The sequence below is a fragment of the Oryctolagus cuniculus genome, chromosome 8 (assembly GCF_964237555.1).
Source record: "Oryctolagus cuniculus chromosome 8, mOryCun1.1, whole genome shotgun sequence".
Classification (NCBI taxonomy): Eukaryota; Metazoa; Chordata; class Mammalia; order Lagomorpha; family Leporidae; genus Oryctolagus; species Oryctolagus cuniculus.
The window spans coordinates 62140776-62158483 of record NC_091439.1 but is presented as its reverse complement, the minus strand read 5'-3'; the positions used below and the strand labels follow the sequence as shown (position 1 = coordinate 62158483).

Genomic DNA, 17708 nt, shown 5'->3' with positions numbered 1-17708 from the left:
CAAAGAAGTACTGAACCAGGAATACATAAACACATGAAAGTTCTGCAAAACAGTTTTCCAAAGCATACTCATGGACAACTTGCTTTGGAACTATTTAGGTTGCCTAAAAATATCTACTTATGAATAGTACATAAAGTTCTAATGGGGGGGCGGAGCCAAGATGGCGGAATAGTAAGGGCACACACCAATAGTCCGGGAAAAGATAGTTTAATAAAAGTGGAGTTATGGTAGTCTCAGGAAAAAATTGCAAAGGAAACTCTTCCGGATCTAGTGGATGTGACACGGAGGACCTATGGGGAGAGCAAGGTCACCCACCACGTGGAAGCCCAGCTGCAGAGTCTGTGCGCCAGCGCTGGAAGGGGAGGTGAGACAAAAACCCCAGTAACCAAGACATTGGCAGGGAAAGGTAGAAAGAGCCTACAGGGAACGAGGCCTGAAGCCCCGCTTGGGAAAGTTCACCAGACTGACTGGAGGAGAGAAAAAAATGAATAAGGGGAACTGGCACGGACACTAGCCTCTCTCTCCACTCACCTTAAAAAGCCGAGCAAGACAAAGAGCAGGCACCATTTTGGACATATGTAAAGAGGCGCCCACCATCAGCCAAGCAGAAAAACCTGACTCTAGTGGGGAGAAATAATAGGAGGTTAGGACCTAGTGAAAGTGTGGAGCTAATGCACTGAGACTGTGAAAATCTGAGGGGGGGCGAGGGAACTCACCGAGTACACAAACTTGGTAACTTTGGCAACCCGGTGAGAGACTGCAGAGAAATTTGAGACCACACTGAGGACTGCATAAACTCTTTGTGTGGTCCCAGGGGTAGAGCAGACGAATACATCATACATCAACTACCCTCAATTCTACTCAGCTGTGTGGAATTACTTCCCAACTGAGTCAAAAAAAGAGAGAGAGAAAGAGAGAGAGAGAGAGCACGCGCAAGCAAGCAACCAAGAGAACAATCTGGGTGAGTCACCTCTGGCAGACCCTTAACCCTGAAGAACCAAACAGAGCTCTCTGGTCACACCCATCACAGCCTCTAAGGATCCATCAAAAACAGAGAGTCCACTAAATCTAGTCATAGTAAAACGAGAAAAAGCACCACAGTGAAGAAACCAAAGAATATCTCCAATATGCCAAACAACAAACACAAAAACTGAGGTAATAAGAACAAGGAAGACACTTTGATGCCCCCAAATGAAATAGACACCCCAATTCAAGATTATGAAGATGATGAGATAGAAGAAATGCAAGAAGCGGATCTCAAGAAATTGATAAGAACATTAACAAGTTCTCAAAAACAAATTCTTGAACTACAGAAATCCTTAATGGACATGATAGAAAATCTCTCTCATGAAAATGAAATATTAAGGAAGAATCAAAATGAAATGAAACAACTAGTAGAAAATGAAACTGTGATAGTGACGAGAAATCATAATGAAATGAAGAATTCAATAGATCAAATGACAAACACATTAGAGAGCCTTAAAAACAGAATGGGTGAAGCAGAAGAGAGAATATCAGACTTAGAAGACAGAGCACAGGAAAGTATACAGTCAAACCAAAGAAAAGAAGAGGAAATTAGAAATCTAAAATACATTGTCGAGAATCTACAGGATACTATTAATAAAACCAACATTCGGGTTCTAGGAGTTCCTGAAGGCATGGAGAGGGAGAAAGGATTAGAAGGCCTTTTTAATGAGATACTAGCAGAAAATTTCCCAGGTTTGAAGAAGGACAGAGACATCCTAGTACAGGAAGCTCATAGAACCCCTAACAAACATGACCAAAAGAGATCCTTACCACAACACATTGTAATTAAACTCACCACAGTGAAACATAAAGAAAAGATCCTAAAATGTGCAAGAGAGAAACGTCAGATTACTCTCAGAGGATCTCCAATCAGACTCACAGCTGACTTCTCATCAGGAACCCTACAAGCTAGGAGGGAATGGCGATATATAGCCCAGGTACTAAGAGAGAAAAACCGCCAGCCCAGAATATTATATCCTGCCAAGCTCTCATTTGTGAATGAAGGTGAAATAAAGACCTTTCATAGCAAACAGAAATTGAAAGAATTTGTCACCACTCATCCAGCCTTGCAAAAAATGCTTAAAGATGTGCTACACACAGAAACACAGCCATCAATATGAAAGAAGGTAAAGGAAGAAAACCTACCAGTAAAAGATCATAGGAAGCTCAAAGCATATACTAGAAAATATCTTTGGGAAAATGGCAGGGCAAAGTCAATACTTATCAACAGTCACATTGAACGTTAATGGACTTAACTCTATCAGTTAAAAGGCACAGACTGGCTGAATGGATTAAGGAACAAAACCCATCTATTTGCTGCCTACAAGAAACCCATCTTTCCAACAAAGATGCATGCAGACTGAAAGTGAAAGGTTGGAAAAAGATATTCCATGCCAACAGAAATGAAAAAAAGCAGGTGTAGCCATATTAATATCAGACAAAATAAACTTTAACACAAAAACTGTTAAGAGAGACAAAGAGGGATACTATATAATGATTAAGGGTTCAATTCAACAGGAAGATGTAACTATTATAAATGTATATGCATCTAATTACAGGGCACCGGTTTATTTAAAAGGTATGTTAAGGGACTTAAAGGGAGACTTAGACCCCAATACAATAGTACTGGGGGACTTCAATACTCCACTCTCAGAAACAGACAGATCAACAGGACAGAAGATCAACAAGGAGACAGTAGATATAAACGACACTATAGCCCAAACGGATCTAACAGATATCTACAGAACTTTCAATCCTACATTTAAGGATTTTACATTCTTCTCAGCAGTGCATGGAACCTTCTCTAGGATTGACCACATAGTAGGCCATAAAGCAAGTCTCAGCAAATTTAAAAGAATTAGAATCATACTATGCAGCTTCTCAGACCACAGCAGAATGAAGGTGGAAATTAGCAACTCAGGAATCCCTAGAGAGTATGCAAACACGTGGAGACTGAACAACATGCTCCTGAATGAACAATGGGTCATAGAAGAAATCAAAAAATTTCTGGAAGTAAATGAGGATAACAGCACAACATATCAAAAATTATAGGATACAGCAAAAGCAGTGTTAAGAGGGAAGTTTATAGCAATAGGTGCCTACATCAAGAAATTGGAAAGGTACGAAATAGATGAGCTTTCAATGCATCTCAAGGATCTAGAAAATCTGCAGCAAACCAGACCCAAATCTAGTAGGAGAAAAGAAATAATTAAAATCAGAGAAGAAATCAACAGGATTGAATCCAAAAAATTACAAAAAATCAGCCAAGTGAAGAGCTGCTTTTTTGAAAAAATGAATAAAATTGACACCCCATTGGCCCAACTAACTAAAAAAAGAAGAGAAAAGACCCAAATCAATAAAATCAGAGATGAAAAAGGAAATGTAATAACAGACACCACAGAAATAAAAAGAGTCATCAGAACTTACTACAAGGACTTGTATGCCATAAAACAGGGAAATCTATCAGAAATGGATAGATTCCTGGACACATGCAATCTACCTAAATTGAACCAGGAAGACATAGAAAACCTATGCAGACCCATAACTGAGACAGAAATTCAAACAGTAATAAAAGCCCTCCCAACAAAGAAAAGCCCAGGACCAGATGGATTCACTGCTGAATTCTACCAGACATTTAAAGAAGAACTAACTCCAATTCTTCTCAAACTATTCAGAACAATCAAAAAAGATGGAATCCTCCCAAATTCTTTCTATGAAGTCAGAATCACCTTAATCCCTAAACCAGAGAAAGATGCAGCATTGAAAGAAAATTACAGACCAATATACCTGATGAACATAGACACAAAAATCCTCAATAAAATTCTGGCCAATAGAATACAACAACACATCAGAAAAATCATCCACCCAGGCCAAGTGGGATTTATCCCTGGAATGCAGGGATGGTTCAATGTTCGCAAAACAATCAATGTGATACACCACATTAACAAACTGCAGAAGAAAAATCATATGATTATCTCAATAGATGCAGAGAAAGCATTCGATAAAATTCAACACCCTTTCATGATGAAAACTCCAAGTAAACAGGGTATAGAAGAAACATTCCTCAATATAATCAAAACAATTTATGAAAAACCCACAGCCAGCATCCTATTGAATGGGGAAAAGTTGGAAGCATTTCCACTGAGATCTGGTACCAGACAGGGATGCCCACTCTCACCACTGCTATTCAACATAGTTCTGGAAGTTTTAGCCAGAGCCATCAGGCAAGAAAAAGAAATTCAAGGGATACAAATTGGGAAGGAAGAAGTCAAACTATCCATCTTTGCAGATGATATGATTCTTTATTTAGAGGATCCAAAGAACTCTACTAAGAGACTATTGGAACTCATAGAAGAGTTAGGCAAAGTAGCAGGATATAAAATCAATGCACAAAAATCAACAGCTTTTGTATACACAGGCAATGCCATGGCTGAGGAAGAACTGCTAAGATCAATCCCAGTCACAATAGCTACAAAAACAATCAAATACCTTGGAATAAACTTAACCAAGGACGTTAAAGATCTCTATGATGAGAATTACAAAATCTTAAAGAAAGAAATAGAAGAAGATACCAAAAAATGGAAAAATCTTCCATGCTCATGGATTCGAAGAATCAACATCATCAAAAACTCCATTATCTCAAAAGCAATTTACACATTCAATGCGATACCAATCAAGATACCAAAGGCATTCTTCTCAGATCTAGAAAAAATGATGCTGAAATTCATATGGAGGCACAGGAGACCTCGAATAGCTAAAGCAATCTTGCACAACAAAAACAAAGCCAGAGGCATCACAATACCAGATTTCAGGACATACTACAAGGCAGTTGTAATCAAAACAGCATGGTACTGGTACAGAAAAAGATGAATAGACCAATGGAACAGAATTGAAACACCAGAAATCAACCCAAACATCTACAGCCAACTTATATTTGATCAAGGATCTAAAAACAATTCCTGGAGCAAGGACAGTCTATTCAATAAATGGTGCTGGGAAAACTGGATTTCCATGTGCAGCAGCATGAAGCTAGACCCCTACCCTTCATCTCACACAAAAATCCACTCAACATGGATTAAAGACCTAAATCTACGACCCGACACCATCAAATTATTAGAGAACATTGGAGAAACCCTGGAAGATATTGGCACTGGAAAGACTTCCTAGAAAAGATCCTTGGAGGCGCAGGCAGTCAAAGCCAAAATTAACTATTGGGATTGCATCAAATTGAGAAGTTTCTGTAGTGCAAAAGAAACAGGAGAGTGAAGAGGCAACCAACAGAATGGGAAAAAATATTTGCAAGCTATTCTACAGATAAAGGATTAATAACCAGAACCTACAAAGAGATCAAGAAACTCCACAACAACAAAACAAACAACCCACTTAAGAGATTGGCCAAGGACATCAATAGACATTTTTTCTTTTCTTTTCTTTTCTTTTCTTTTCTTTTCTTTTCTTTTCTTTTCTTTTTTTTGACAGGCAGAGTGGACAGTGAGAGGGAGAGAGACAGAGAGAAAGGTCTTCCTTTGCCATTGGTTCACCCTCCAATGGCTGCCACGGCCAGTGCGCTGCGGCCGGCGCATAGAGATGATTCGAAGCCAGGAGCCAGGTGCTTCTCCTGGTCTCCCATGCCAGTGCAGGGCCCAAGCACTTGGGCCATCCTCCACCGCACTCCCGGGCCATAGGAGAGAGCTGGCCTGGAAGGGGGGCAACCGGGACAGAATCCAGCGCCCTGACCGGGACTAGAACCCGGTGTGCCAGCGCCGCTAGGTGGAGCATTAGCCTATTGAGCCGCGGCGCCGGCCCGACATTTTTCAAAAGATGAAATCCAAATGGCCAACAGGCACATGAAAAACTGTTCAAGAGCACAAGCAATCAGGGAAATGCAAATCAAAACCACAAAGAGGTTCCATCTCACCCCAGTGAGAATGGCTTACATTCAGAAATCTACCAACAACAATTGCTGGAGAGGATGTGGGGAAAAAGAGACACTAACCCATTGGTGGTGGGAATTCAAACTTGTAAAGCCACTATGGAAGTCTGTCTGGAGATTACTCAGAAACCTGAATATAACCCTATCATTCAACCCAGCCATCCCACTCCTTGGAATTTACCCAAAGGAAATTAAAATGGGGCTGGTGCCGTGGCTCAATAGGCTAATCCTCTGCCTTTGGCGCCGGCACACCGGGTTCTAGTCCCGTTTGGGGTGCCAGATTCTGTCCCGGTTGCCCCTCTTCCAGGCCAGCTCTCTGCTATGGCCCGGGAGTGCAGTGGAGGATGGCCCAAGTGCTTGGGCCCTGCACCCCATGGGAGACTAGGAGAAGCACCTGGCTCCTGGCTTCCGATCATCACGATGCGCCGGCCGCAGTGCACTGGCCGTGGCAGCCATTGGAGGGTGAACCAACGGCAAAAGGAAGACCTTTCTTGCTGTCTCTCTCTCTCACTGTCCACTCTACCTGTCAAAAAAAATTTTTAAATTAAAAAAAAAAAGAAATTAAATTGGGAAAGAAAAGAATGGTCTGCACCTTAATGTTTATTTGCAGCTCAATTCACAATAGCTAAGATCTGGAATCAACACAAATGCCCATCAACAGCAGAATAGATAAAGAAATTATGGGACATGTTCTCTATAGAATACTATGCAGCAGTCAAAAACAATGAAATCCGGTCATTTGCAACCAAATGGAGGAATCTGGAAAACATGCTGAGTGAAATAAGCCAGTCCCAAAGGGACAAATACCATATGTTCTCCCTGATCGGTGACAACTGACTGAACATCAAAAAGGAAACCTGTTAAAGTGAAATGAACACTATGAGAAATGGTGAGTTGATCCGCCCTTGTCCTGACTGTTGATGAACAACTTAATACGTTATCCCTCTTAGTATTTTTTTTGTTTGTTCTACTTATTACTATTGGTTGAATTCTGTAATTAATACACAGTTATTCTTTTTTTTTTTTTTTTTTTGACAGGCAGAGTGGACAGTGAGAGAGAGAGACAGAGAGAAAGGTCTTCCTTTTGCCGTTGGTTCACCCTCCAATGGCCGCCGCGGCCAGCGCGCTGCGGCCGGCGCACCGCGCTGATCCGATGGCAGGAGCCAGGAGCCAGGTGCTTTTCCTGGTCTCCCATGGGGTGCAGGGCCCAAGCACCTGGGCCATCCTCCACTGCACTCCCTGGCCACAGTAGAGAGCTGGCCTGGAAGAGGGGCAACCGGGACAGAATCTGGCGCCCCAACCGGGACTAGAACCCGGTGTGCCGGTGCCGCTAGGCGGAGGATTAGCCTAGTGAGCTGCGGCGCCGGCAATACACAGTTATTCTTAAGTGTTGAAACTTAACTGAAAAGTGATCCCTGTTGAATATAAGAGTGGGAATAAGAGAGGGAAAAGGTGTGCTCAAGCCGACTTGCCCCAAACGGTAGAGTTAGAAACATATTAGGGGATTCCAATTCAATCCCTTCAAGGTGGCATGTACCAATGCCATCTCACTAGTCCCAGTGATCAATTTCTGTTCACAATTGATCATAATGATAGGACTAAGAACCAAAGGGATCACATAAACAAGACTAGTGTCTGCAAATACTAACTGATAGAATAAAAAAGGGAAAGAACGATCCAACATGGGAAGTGAGATACACAGCAGACTCATAGAATGGCAGATGTCCTAAACAGCACTCTGGCCTCAGAATCAGCCCTTAAGGCTTTCAGATCTGGCTGAGAGTATTTCAGGCATGGAAAACCAAGACACTCTGGGGGAAAAAAATGACTTAAATGAAAGATCTCCACGAGTGAGATCCCAGTGGAAAGAACAGGTCATCAAAGAAGGAGGTACCTTTCTCTGAAGGGAGGAGAGAACTTCCACTTTGACTATGACCTTGTCTAAATATGATCAGAGTCGGTGAACTCAAAAGCTTCCATAGCCTTAGCAACTCATATCAAGACCTAGGGTGATTACTGATGCCATAAACAAGAGTGTCGATTTGTTAAGTCAACAACAGGAGTCACTGTGCACTTACTCCTCATGCAGGATCTCTGTCCTTAATGTGCTGTACATTGTGATTTAATGATTTAACTAATATTCAAACAGTATTTTTCACTTTGTGTTTCTATGTGGGTGCAAACTGTTGAAATCTTTACTTAATATATGCTAAACTGATCTTCTGTATATAAAGAGAATTGAAAATGAATCTTGATGTGAATGGAAGGGGGGAGGGAGAAGGAAAGGGAGAGTTATGGGTGGGAGGGAAATTATGGGTGGGGGGAAGCCATTGTAATCCATAAGCTGTACTTTGGAAATTTATATTCATTAAATAAGAGTTTAAAAAAAAGTTCTAATGGGATTAGGTCCCAGGAAGCTGCCTTTTATGAAACAAAACATTTAACTCATAAACCCTGAGAAATTGCCACGGATGTTTTAGATTGGAGCTTAGTATCAGCAGCCTTCTATCAGGGCTTGGTATGTAAAACAAGACAACAGAGGAAGCCATATGAAAGTGACGATGAAACTAATAATAGCAGCAGTCCTAACAGCAGAAAGCATTTTTTAGGGTTCACTATGTGCCAAACACCATGCTGAGCACTCTGCATTGATAAGCTGAGTTAATCTTTGCAATGACCCTTTGAAGTAGATACAATTACCTTCATTTTACAAATGAGAAAACTGAGGTACAGGGAGATTCATAACTTGTCAACGATCACAAACTGGAAAAGTACAGAGCTCGGGTCCAAATGCAGACATAGGGCTCCAGAGTCTTAGCATGAGAAGTAAGGATTTCTGACTCCTGCTTGCTCATTAACACTTAATTCTTACTAAGTACTTTTCTCTATTTACTTCTCATGGCTCTTAACCATTGGAAGTAAAAACCAATCATGGAAGGAAGAGACAGCAGAACCATGGAGTCATAGTAGCCTGATGGCTGAGGGGAAACAACGGTAGGTGTTGACAGCTATTGCTGTTTTTATTATTCTCTGTGCAGACTTTGAGGTGAGATCTAGCATCTCTCCACAGGCATGCAATCAGAGGTAGGTAAGATAACGTGACTTTTTCAACAGCTTGAATTACTATAATCACTGGAGAAGCACCTACAAAGGCACAGACTCTATTTTCAAGTTAAAACTATTGAAATGATATTGGAATATCTTGTATTTCCTGGTGCCCTTAAGAACATGGAATTGTACATTCTCTTGTGTGAAATTCAAGAGAGCCCTTAACATCCCTGCACATTTTCACATGACAAAGAAAAAATCATTACCCCAGTATGAATCCCCATTGCCATGGCAAGCCCATCAGGAAGTGCGAAAGAACAGCAGCTGCACAAGCCTCCACTAGACAGGGACCCAGAGAGAGTCTTACACAAACACCCTTCAATTTCTTCAGGGCCTGAAATACAAAAGCAGACATACTAACATAATCCCCTGCAGACAAGCAGAGAAGATGAGCTTATTAAATGCTTTGTCTTCAGTATTCGGGTCATGTCTGGGTCACTGTGAGTTTCCCAGGTAGTGAGTTTTATTTAACAAGCACTTTAGCATTCTAAGTGTCTTAGAGTTTGCATATTTAATCTTCATAGCAATCCTATGGATAGGTAGCATTATTTCATCTTTTTCTAGCTGTTCTCATCTAAAAAGGTATAAGTTTAAGTCATTTGCCCTACATCATGAAACTGGTGAGTGGGGAGGGTAGGTGTGAACGCAGGCAGGCTGCTTCCAGGGCCTGTGCTCATAATGCCCGCACTAGCTGACTTAACCTTTCAGTATGGGTTTTATTTAGAATTTGTAACCCCAGGATGAGACTAGGGTGGAGAACCTCACCCTTCAAGAACACTCATTCCTGCATTCAAAAACACACTTGCAGGGCTGGTGTTGTGGCACAGCAGGAGAAGCCACCACCTGCAACACCGGCATCCCATATGGGTGTTGCTTTGAGTCCTGGCTGCTCCACTTCTAATCCAGCTCCCTGCTAATGCAGCTGGAAAAGCAGCAGAAGATGGCTCAGGTACTAGGGCCCCACCACCAGCATGAAGACCCAGATGAAGCTTTTGGCTCCTGGCTTTGGTCTGGCCCAGTCCTAGCCATTTTGGGTATTTGGGGAGTTAACCAGTGGTTGGAAGACTCTTTCTCTCTAACTCTGCCTTTCAAAATAAATCTTTAAGAAAAAAAAAACCCACACATGAAAAAGCATTAAAAACAATATTCCTAAGACTTGTTCCAAGTACTAGGCAGTTTCCTAAGCTAGTATAGTTAGCCCTGAACACCTGTATAGGGATTTGCACACCAAAATATGCTTTGTCCTCTTCAACCAGAATCTACAACAATGGCCTAGATCTCTCTCAGAGAAAAGGAGAAGCTTTTTTAATCCCACCTTTCTCCAAGAAAACAGTATGAAAACATCTCCTGGGTTCTTGTGAAGCACAAGGCCCTGCTTGCATGAAATAAATTCTATTCTTTTCTTTAGAATATCATGCGAAGTATCCACATCTGTTTCCTAAAGATAAATATCAGAGGATCAAAATCCCTAATCAATAACCAGCGACCCACACTTCATACCTTTGAATCCAGACCAAGGCCAGCACGAACCAATATGATAGACAGGGCTATGCTTCTCAAAGAGGAAGACCACTTGTGCTTGATCTGCACATTATCACTGATCACTGGGATATTTCTGATGAGAAACCCAGCAAGCAGCATGCCTTGAATGGAAAATCAAACAAATCTAGTTAGTTTGCAAATACAGAAAATATTTTTCAGACTGACATGTAGAAGATACTCCTCTATAACCACAGGAACCACTTTCCTGATATTTAGTCCTTGGGTGAAATTAAGTTAAATTTTAAATTTAAAACACTGGGGCCAGTGCTGTGGTGTAGCACAATTAAGCTGCCACCTGTGAGGCCTGCATCCCATGATTCTGTCCCAGCTGCTCCACTTCAAATTCAGCTCCCTGCTAATATGCTTGGGAAAGCAATGGATGATGGCTCAACTATTTGGGCCTCCGCACACATGAGGGAGATCCTGAAGAAGCTCCTGGCATCAGGCTGGCCCAGTCCCAGCCATTGTGGCCATTTAGGGGAGTGGATCAGCAAATGGAAGATCTGTCTCTCCCTTTCTCTCTGTAACTAACCTTTCAAATAAATAAATAAGTCTTAAAAAAAAACTAAAATAACATAATAAATTAGAGGAGAAAACAAAAAAAATCATCAATGTTCTGCCAAAAAAACTGAAAACTAAAAGGGAGAAACAAGATTTAGCATTTGGAGAGTATGATTAAATTCTATATATAAAATGTTTTACATAATGCCAGTTTGGTCATCCCTTCGCATGTAAATAGTTCCTGAAATTACATGCTATAACTGATTGCCTGAAATACCAATAAATACTTATACAGGTATGATTTGGAGAGCTTTTAAAAATTTTGATACCCAGGCCATCTTCCATACATATTAATTCAGAATCTCCAGGGTGGGACCTGGGCATCAGCCTTTAAAATTTCCCTAGATGCTCCCTATGTGCAGTCATAATGACCTTGCTACTTAAACATGGCCTTAGAGCTTTAGAAATGCAGAATCTCAGGACTCACCCCAGATCTACTGGATAAGAATTTGCATTTTTACAAGATCCCCAGGTCATCCTCTGCATAGTGAGTTTTGAGAGTGATTGATTTAGATGAGGGGTCAGCAAACATTTGAGTAAAAGGGCAAATAATGAATATTTTGGGTTTTGAGAGCAACCCTGTTACAACTTCTCCATTCTATTAATAGAGTAGCAAGAAGCCACAGTTAGTAATATAAGTGAATGAATGTGAGTTTCTTCAGAAAAAGGGATGGCCTGTCAACTTTGTCTCATAGCATACAAGCATATTTAGAAACAACTAATTTTAACAACAATTCAGTTAACAACTTCAAGAATGAAAAAGCATCCATGAGAAATTATGTGAACTGCATGAAATTCTTTGCTTTACTTAAGATTTAAAAACATATTGGGAGATCCTGCAGAGTAAGATATAAATAATTTTGCTTCTTTTTATATTTAGCTTCAATAGCTGACCAGAAATTCAAAAGCAACTAATTTTGGTCTATTGTCCTCACTAAAAGAAGTCAACAGGAAAAAAAATTTGATCCAGGAAATGTGTACAAATATATATAACTGTGTAAAAGGTATTATTAGCATTTGAATAAAACTCAGTGATTAATAAATCTGTTAGAAATAAGCATAAACTACCTTTGTGATACATCAAAATTATGTAATGTAGAATTTTTATAACAAACAAAAGATGTACAATGGCTGGTTTGAAGATTAATGTGTGGGGGCAGGCACTGTGGCATACTAGGCTATGCCTCCACCTGCAGTGCCGGCATCCCATATGGGCGCCAGTTCCTGTCTTGGCTGCTCCTTTTCTGATCTAGCTCTCTGCTATGGGCTGGAAAGCAGTGGAAGATGGCCCAAGTGCTTAGGCTCCTGCACCCACATGGGAGACCTGGAAGAAGCTCCTGGCTCTTGGCTTCAGATTAGCCCAGGTCTGGCCATTGTGGCCATTTGGGGAGTGAACCAGCAGATAGAAGACTTTTTTCTCTGTCTCTACCTCTCTCTGTCTGTAACTCTACCTCTCAAATAAATGAATAAAAACTCTTAAAAAAGAAGGTGTGTGTGTGTGTGTGTGTATTTTGTTTGGGCAGTTCTCACTGCCTCTGGAAGCACTATCTTTGGCTATGTTTTTTACATTTTTTAAAAAAGATTCATTCATTTATTTGAGTGAGAGTTACACAGAGAGAGGAGAGAGAGAGGTCTTCCACCCAATGGTTCACTCCCCGGTTGACTGCAATGGTTGGGGCTGCGCTGAAGGAGCCAGGAGTTTCTTCCAGGTCTCCCACGTGGGCGCAGGGACCCAAGGAAATGGGCCATCTTCTACTGCTTTCTCAGGCCACAGCAGAGAGCTGGATCAGAAGTGAAGCAGCCAGGTCTCAAACCAGCACCCATATGGGATACTGGTGCTTCAGGCCAGGGTGTTAACCTGCTGTGCCAAGGTGCCGGCCCCATGGTCTATGTTTTAAAAACATTCCATTGTGTGTTGGTAGATGCTTAACAAGTAGCTCTCCAAAAAAATATGCATTCTCTATACATATATATGTTTATTGTACATTTTACTGATAGGGCATACACTGTTTACAAATATTTATATAACAACTTTTACTGTAAACTCTGAATCCATGAGCAACTATGATTGCAGTTCAACCAAGATTTCACAAAATCAAACTACAAATAAATGCCTGACTCTTAAGCGATAATCCAAAGAAGCCATTTGCATCACTGATGAGTGAGTTTAGTGTTACCATGAAGGTTGGTTGATACCAATTTATGTCAAGGAGCAAGGTGAAAATGAAACAATGAAAATACAGGACCCTTTTTGTCAACACTAACAATGACTTACAACAAGCCCTGTTTGCAGCATTCTTACGTTACATAGAAACTTCTGCTATAGCCAATTTAAAGGCACCAACATATCACTGATCATGGAGTTGGGAAGAGATGTGAAACAGCCACTATTATACAGTATTCCATAATCTCAAGATCTTGGATCAGGAGAAAGGTAGTAAATTAGAAAGTTATCAGTTTTGAGCACTAATTGCTCTTGTATTTTAATTAAGTTAAATTTATAAAATTTTCAAAAAATATATAAACTATATAAATATATAATACATAAAATATGTTTATATAATTTTCAAAAAATTGTCATGTTTACCAACTAGCTCACAAAGCTTTAAGTCGAACAAATGGTGTCAGCATAATAAATATAGGTTTTTTTCAATTTTATTTTCCAAATCTATTCAAATCCAAATCACTATTTAAAAAATGTTATTTACTCTGAGGAAAACAGCAAGTTTAGCACTTACCAAGAAGAGGGGGCAGTGGTGGCAGTGTGGGTAACTTGATGAGCCCAAAAAGTTTACCTCCAATGACAGCACAATAGAATAGGATGATAATTCCAAATAGGTTTCCTCCAGGAAGGCATTCACTGCCAGTAATTGACCAGACTACAGCCCACAGGAGAACGATGATGACAACTGAAATAAACCAGGACAACTAGTTTTTATCAGTAAGTTATTATTGAATACATACACCAATATTTATAAACATGTATGCATTATGAAGAAAATCAGTAATATGAAAGCAGTTTCATATAAGCAACCACATTAAGAAATAGGATCTTTCCAGTATCTTTGAATGCACCTACATGCTCCTCCAATCCCACTCCCTGTCTTCCTCACGCTGCCAGAAGGAACCCTTATCTTAATTTTTTATCATTCACATAGTGTTATTTTTTAAAATAATTTTAGTACAAATATATATTAGTAGCTACCATTACACAGGGAAATGATTGTTATTTTTACACTCTTCATAGGAACATGAGAATACCCAAACTCCAATCAAACCAGTATTTCAGTTCTGCCTTGAACTGGACATTATTATTCCTTTTTTACATAGTCAATGTTTGTTTAGAATTGCTCACTTATTTATTTCGGTCATCACTCATCATGAGATTTCAAAACCTTTCATCTGGGACAATTATGGTACTACCCTGAAGTATTTCCTTTCATAAGGGCACTAATATCATATAACCCTACCATTCAACCCACCCATCCCACTCCTTGGAATTTACCCAAAGGAAATGAAATTGGCAAACAAACAAGCTGTCTGCACATTAATGTTTATTACAGCTCAATTCACAATAGCTAAGACCTGGAACCAACCCAAATGCCCATCAACAGTAGACTGGATAAAGAAATTATGGGACATGTACTACTCTATCGAATACTATACAGCAGTCAAAAACAACGAAACCCGGTCATTTGCAACAAGATGGAGGAATTTAGAAAACATCATGCTGAGTGAATTAAGCCAGTCCCAAAGGGACAAATATCATATGTTCTCCCTGATCAGGGACAACTAACTGAGCACCAAAGGGGAAACTTGTTGAAGTGAAATGTACACTATGAGAAACAGTGACTTGATCAGCTCTTGTGCTGACGGTTGATGTACAATGTAATACTTTATCCATTATAGTATTTTTTTTTTGTTCTAGTACCATAGGTTGAACTCTGTAATCAACACACAATTATTCTTAGGTGTTTAAATTTTACCTGAAAAGTGATCCCTGTTAGGAATTTGGAAAACATTATGCTGAGTGAAATAAGCCAATCCCAAAGGGACAAATACCACTTGTTCTCCCTGATAGGTGACAACTAACTGAGCACCAAAAAGGAAACCTGTTAAAGTGAAATGAACACTAGGAGAAACGGTGACTTGATCAGCCCTCACCCTGACTATTGATGAGCAACTTAATATGTTATCCCTCTTAGTATTTTTGTTTGTTTGTTCTACTTAATACTTTTGGTTGAATACTGTAATCAATACACAATTATTCTTAAGTGCTGAAACTTAACTGAAAAGTGATCGCTGTTAAATATAAGAGTGGGAATAAGAGAGGGAAGAGATGTGCAATTCGGGACATGCTCAAGCTGACTTACCTCAAACGGTAGAGTTAGAAACATACCAGGGGATTCCAATTCAATCCCTTCAAGGTGGCATGTACCAATGCCATCTCACTAGTCCCAGTGATCAATTTCTGTTCACAATTGATCATAATGATAGGACTAAGAACCAAAGGGATCACATAAACAAGACTAGTGTCTGCAAATACTAGCTGATAGAATAAAAAAGGGAGAGAACGATCCAACATGGGAAGTGAGATACACAGCAGACCCATAGAATGGCAGATGTCCTAAACAGCACTCTGGCCTCAGAATCAGCCCTTAAGGCATGCAGATCCAGCTGAAAAGCCCATGAGACTATTTCAGGCATGGAAAGCCAAGACACTGTGGCAAAAAAAAAAAAAAAAAAAAACCTAAATGAAAGATCTCTGCAAGTGAGATCCCAGTGGAAAGAACGGGTCATCAAAGAAGGAGGTACCTTTCTCTGAAGGGAGGAGAGAACTTCCACTTTGACCATGGCCTTGTCTAAATATGATCAGAGTCGGTGAACTCAGAGGGCTTCCATAACCTTGGCAGCTCATGACGAGAGCCTAGGGTGATTACTGATGCCATAAACAAGAGTGTCAATTTGTTAAGTCAATAACAGGAGTCACTGTGCACTTACTCCTCAGGTAGGATCTTTGTCCTTAGTGTGCTGTACATTGAGATTTAATGCTATAACCAGTACTCAAACAGTATTTTTCACTTTATGTTTCTGTGTGGGAGCAAACTGTTGAGATCTTTACTTAATGTATGCTAAACTGATCTTCTGTATATAAAGAGAATCGAAAATGAATCTTGATGTGAATGGAAGGGGAGAGGGAGCGGGAAAGGGGAGGGTTGCAGGTGGGAGGGACGTTATGGGGGGGAAGCCATTGTAATCCATAAGCTGTACTTCGGAAATTTATATTCATTAAATAAAAGTTAAAAAATTTTTTAAAAAAGGGTGTTAATATCATAAAGTGAAAACCTGTGCTGTAGTGTAGTGGGTAAAGCTGCTGCCTGTGGGGCTGGCAACCCATATAGCTGCCAGCTGAATCCAGGCTACTCCACTTCTGATCCAGCTACCTGTTGGTGTACCTGGGAAAGCAGCAGAAATGACCCAAATGCTTGGGTCCCTGAACCCAAGTGGGAGACCCAGAAGAAGCTCCAGGCTCCTAGCTTCGGATTGGCCCAACTCTGGCCATTGCAGCCACTTGGAGAGTGAACCAGCAGATGGAAGACCTCTCTCTGTCTGCTTCTGCCTCTCTGTTAAGGCTGCCTTCCAAATAAATAAATAAATAAAAAGTGTTCAACAGAAAGGTACACTAAAAATGCAGACTCAAGTCATGAGGAAAGCATAGTTAGGGCAGATCAATCAGAACTCAAAAACAATCCTAAGAAGAGTACTAGCACAGTCCGTTCTTTGCAGACTTAAATCCAGAACCACATTTCCTACTTCAAGATGTATATTTTTGATGGCATCTATTTCAAGTAGAAAGCAGTTTCCTCAAAATATGATCCATACTGTGCTCTCTTCATCATTCAAAAATAATTTTTTAAGCTGAAGGTTAAGTGATGGCAGCTCCTTTACCTACTGTCAGCTGCTTCACCTACCTGGGTATTTTCATTAGCGGGCTTAATGCTGTGGAACGTACATAGTCCCTGAAGCCCCTCAACCAGCTACTGAAAAGAAAGCATCTCCATAGGATTTCAGTTTTCACAAAGTTCTCATGTGAGTAAGGTTTTACTGTAAGGAAGCATACACCTGATCTTTTTTCTTTTGTTATTGCTTAATGATACAAAAACATTAATGTGCCAGGAAAAATTATGCACAAAAATGCAAATTCCATATTACATTGTTATAATTCCCTATTTAGCAAACAAGCTATTCATGGTACACAAATACACGTATCAGAACCCATTATATTTTTCATGAGGATCTGTTGCAGTAAATTCTTACTTTTATTGTTGAGAATTATCTTTATTTTCATTCTTAGAAGATAATTTTTCTAGGCATACCCCCAGGTTTACCTCAAATTCTAGTTTGAGAATTATTTCCCCTCAGTTCCTTGAAAATATTATTCTTTGGTTTCTGGCTTTCACTGTTGCTGTTGAGAAGTCGAATTTCAGCTTGTGTAATGGATAAGTTTCCTTTGGCTGTTTTAAGTTATCGTTTTCTT

At 40.2% G+C, this 17708-nt stretch overlaps 1 protein-coding gene across 4 annotated transcripts in view; it reads right to left on the bottom strand.

Moving 5' to 3' along the window:
- Nucleotides 1–17708, bottom strand: part of SLC9B2 (solute carrier family 9 member B2) — a 61408-nt gene that overhangs the window by 22897 nt on the left and 20803 nt on the right. For all 4 annotated transcript variants that reach the window (XR_518645.4, XM_070047788.1, XM_008267544.4 and 1 more), the window contains exons 4-6: nucleotides 13909–14079; nucleotides 10568–10710; nucleotides 9274–9401 (exon numbers count right to left, since the gene is read on the bottom strand). Coding sequence is in view for 3 of the 4 variants with exons in the window: in XM_070047788.1 (XP_069903889.1) it covers nucleotides 9274–9401; nucleotides 10568–10710; nucleotides 13909–14079 (442 nt within the window). In the remaining variant the exon portion in view is untranslated. The remainder of the gene's footprint in view (nucleotides 1–9273; nucleotides 9402–10567; nucleotides 10711–13908; nucleotides 14080–17708) is intronic.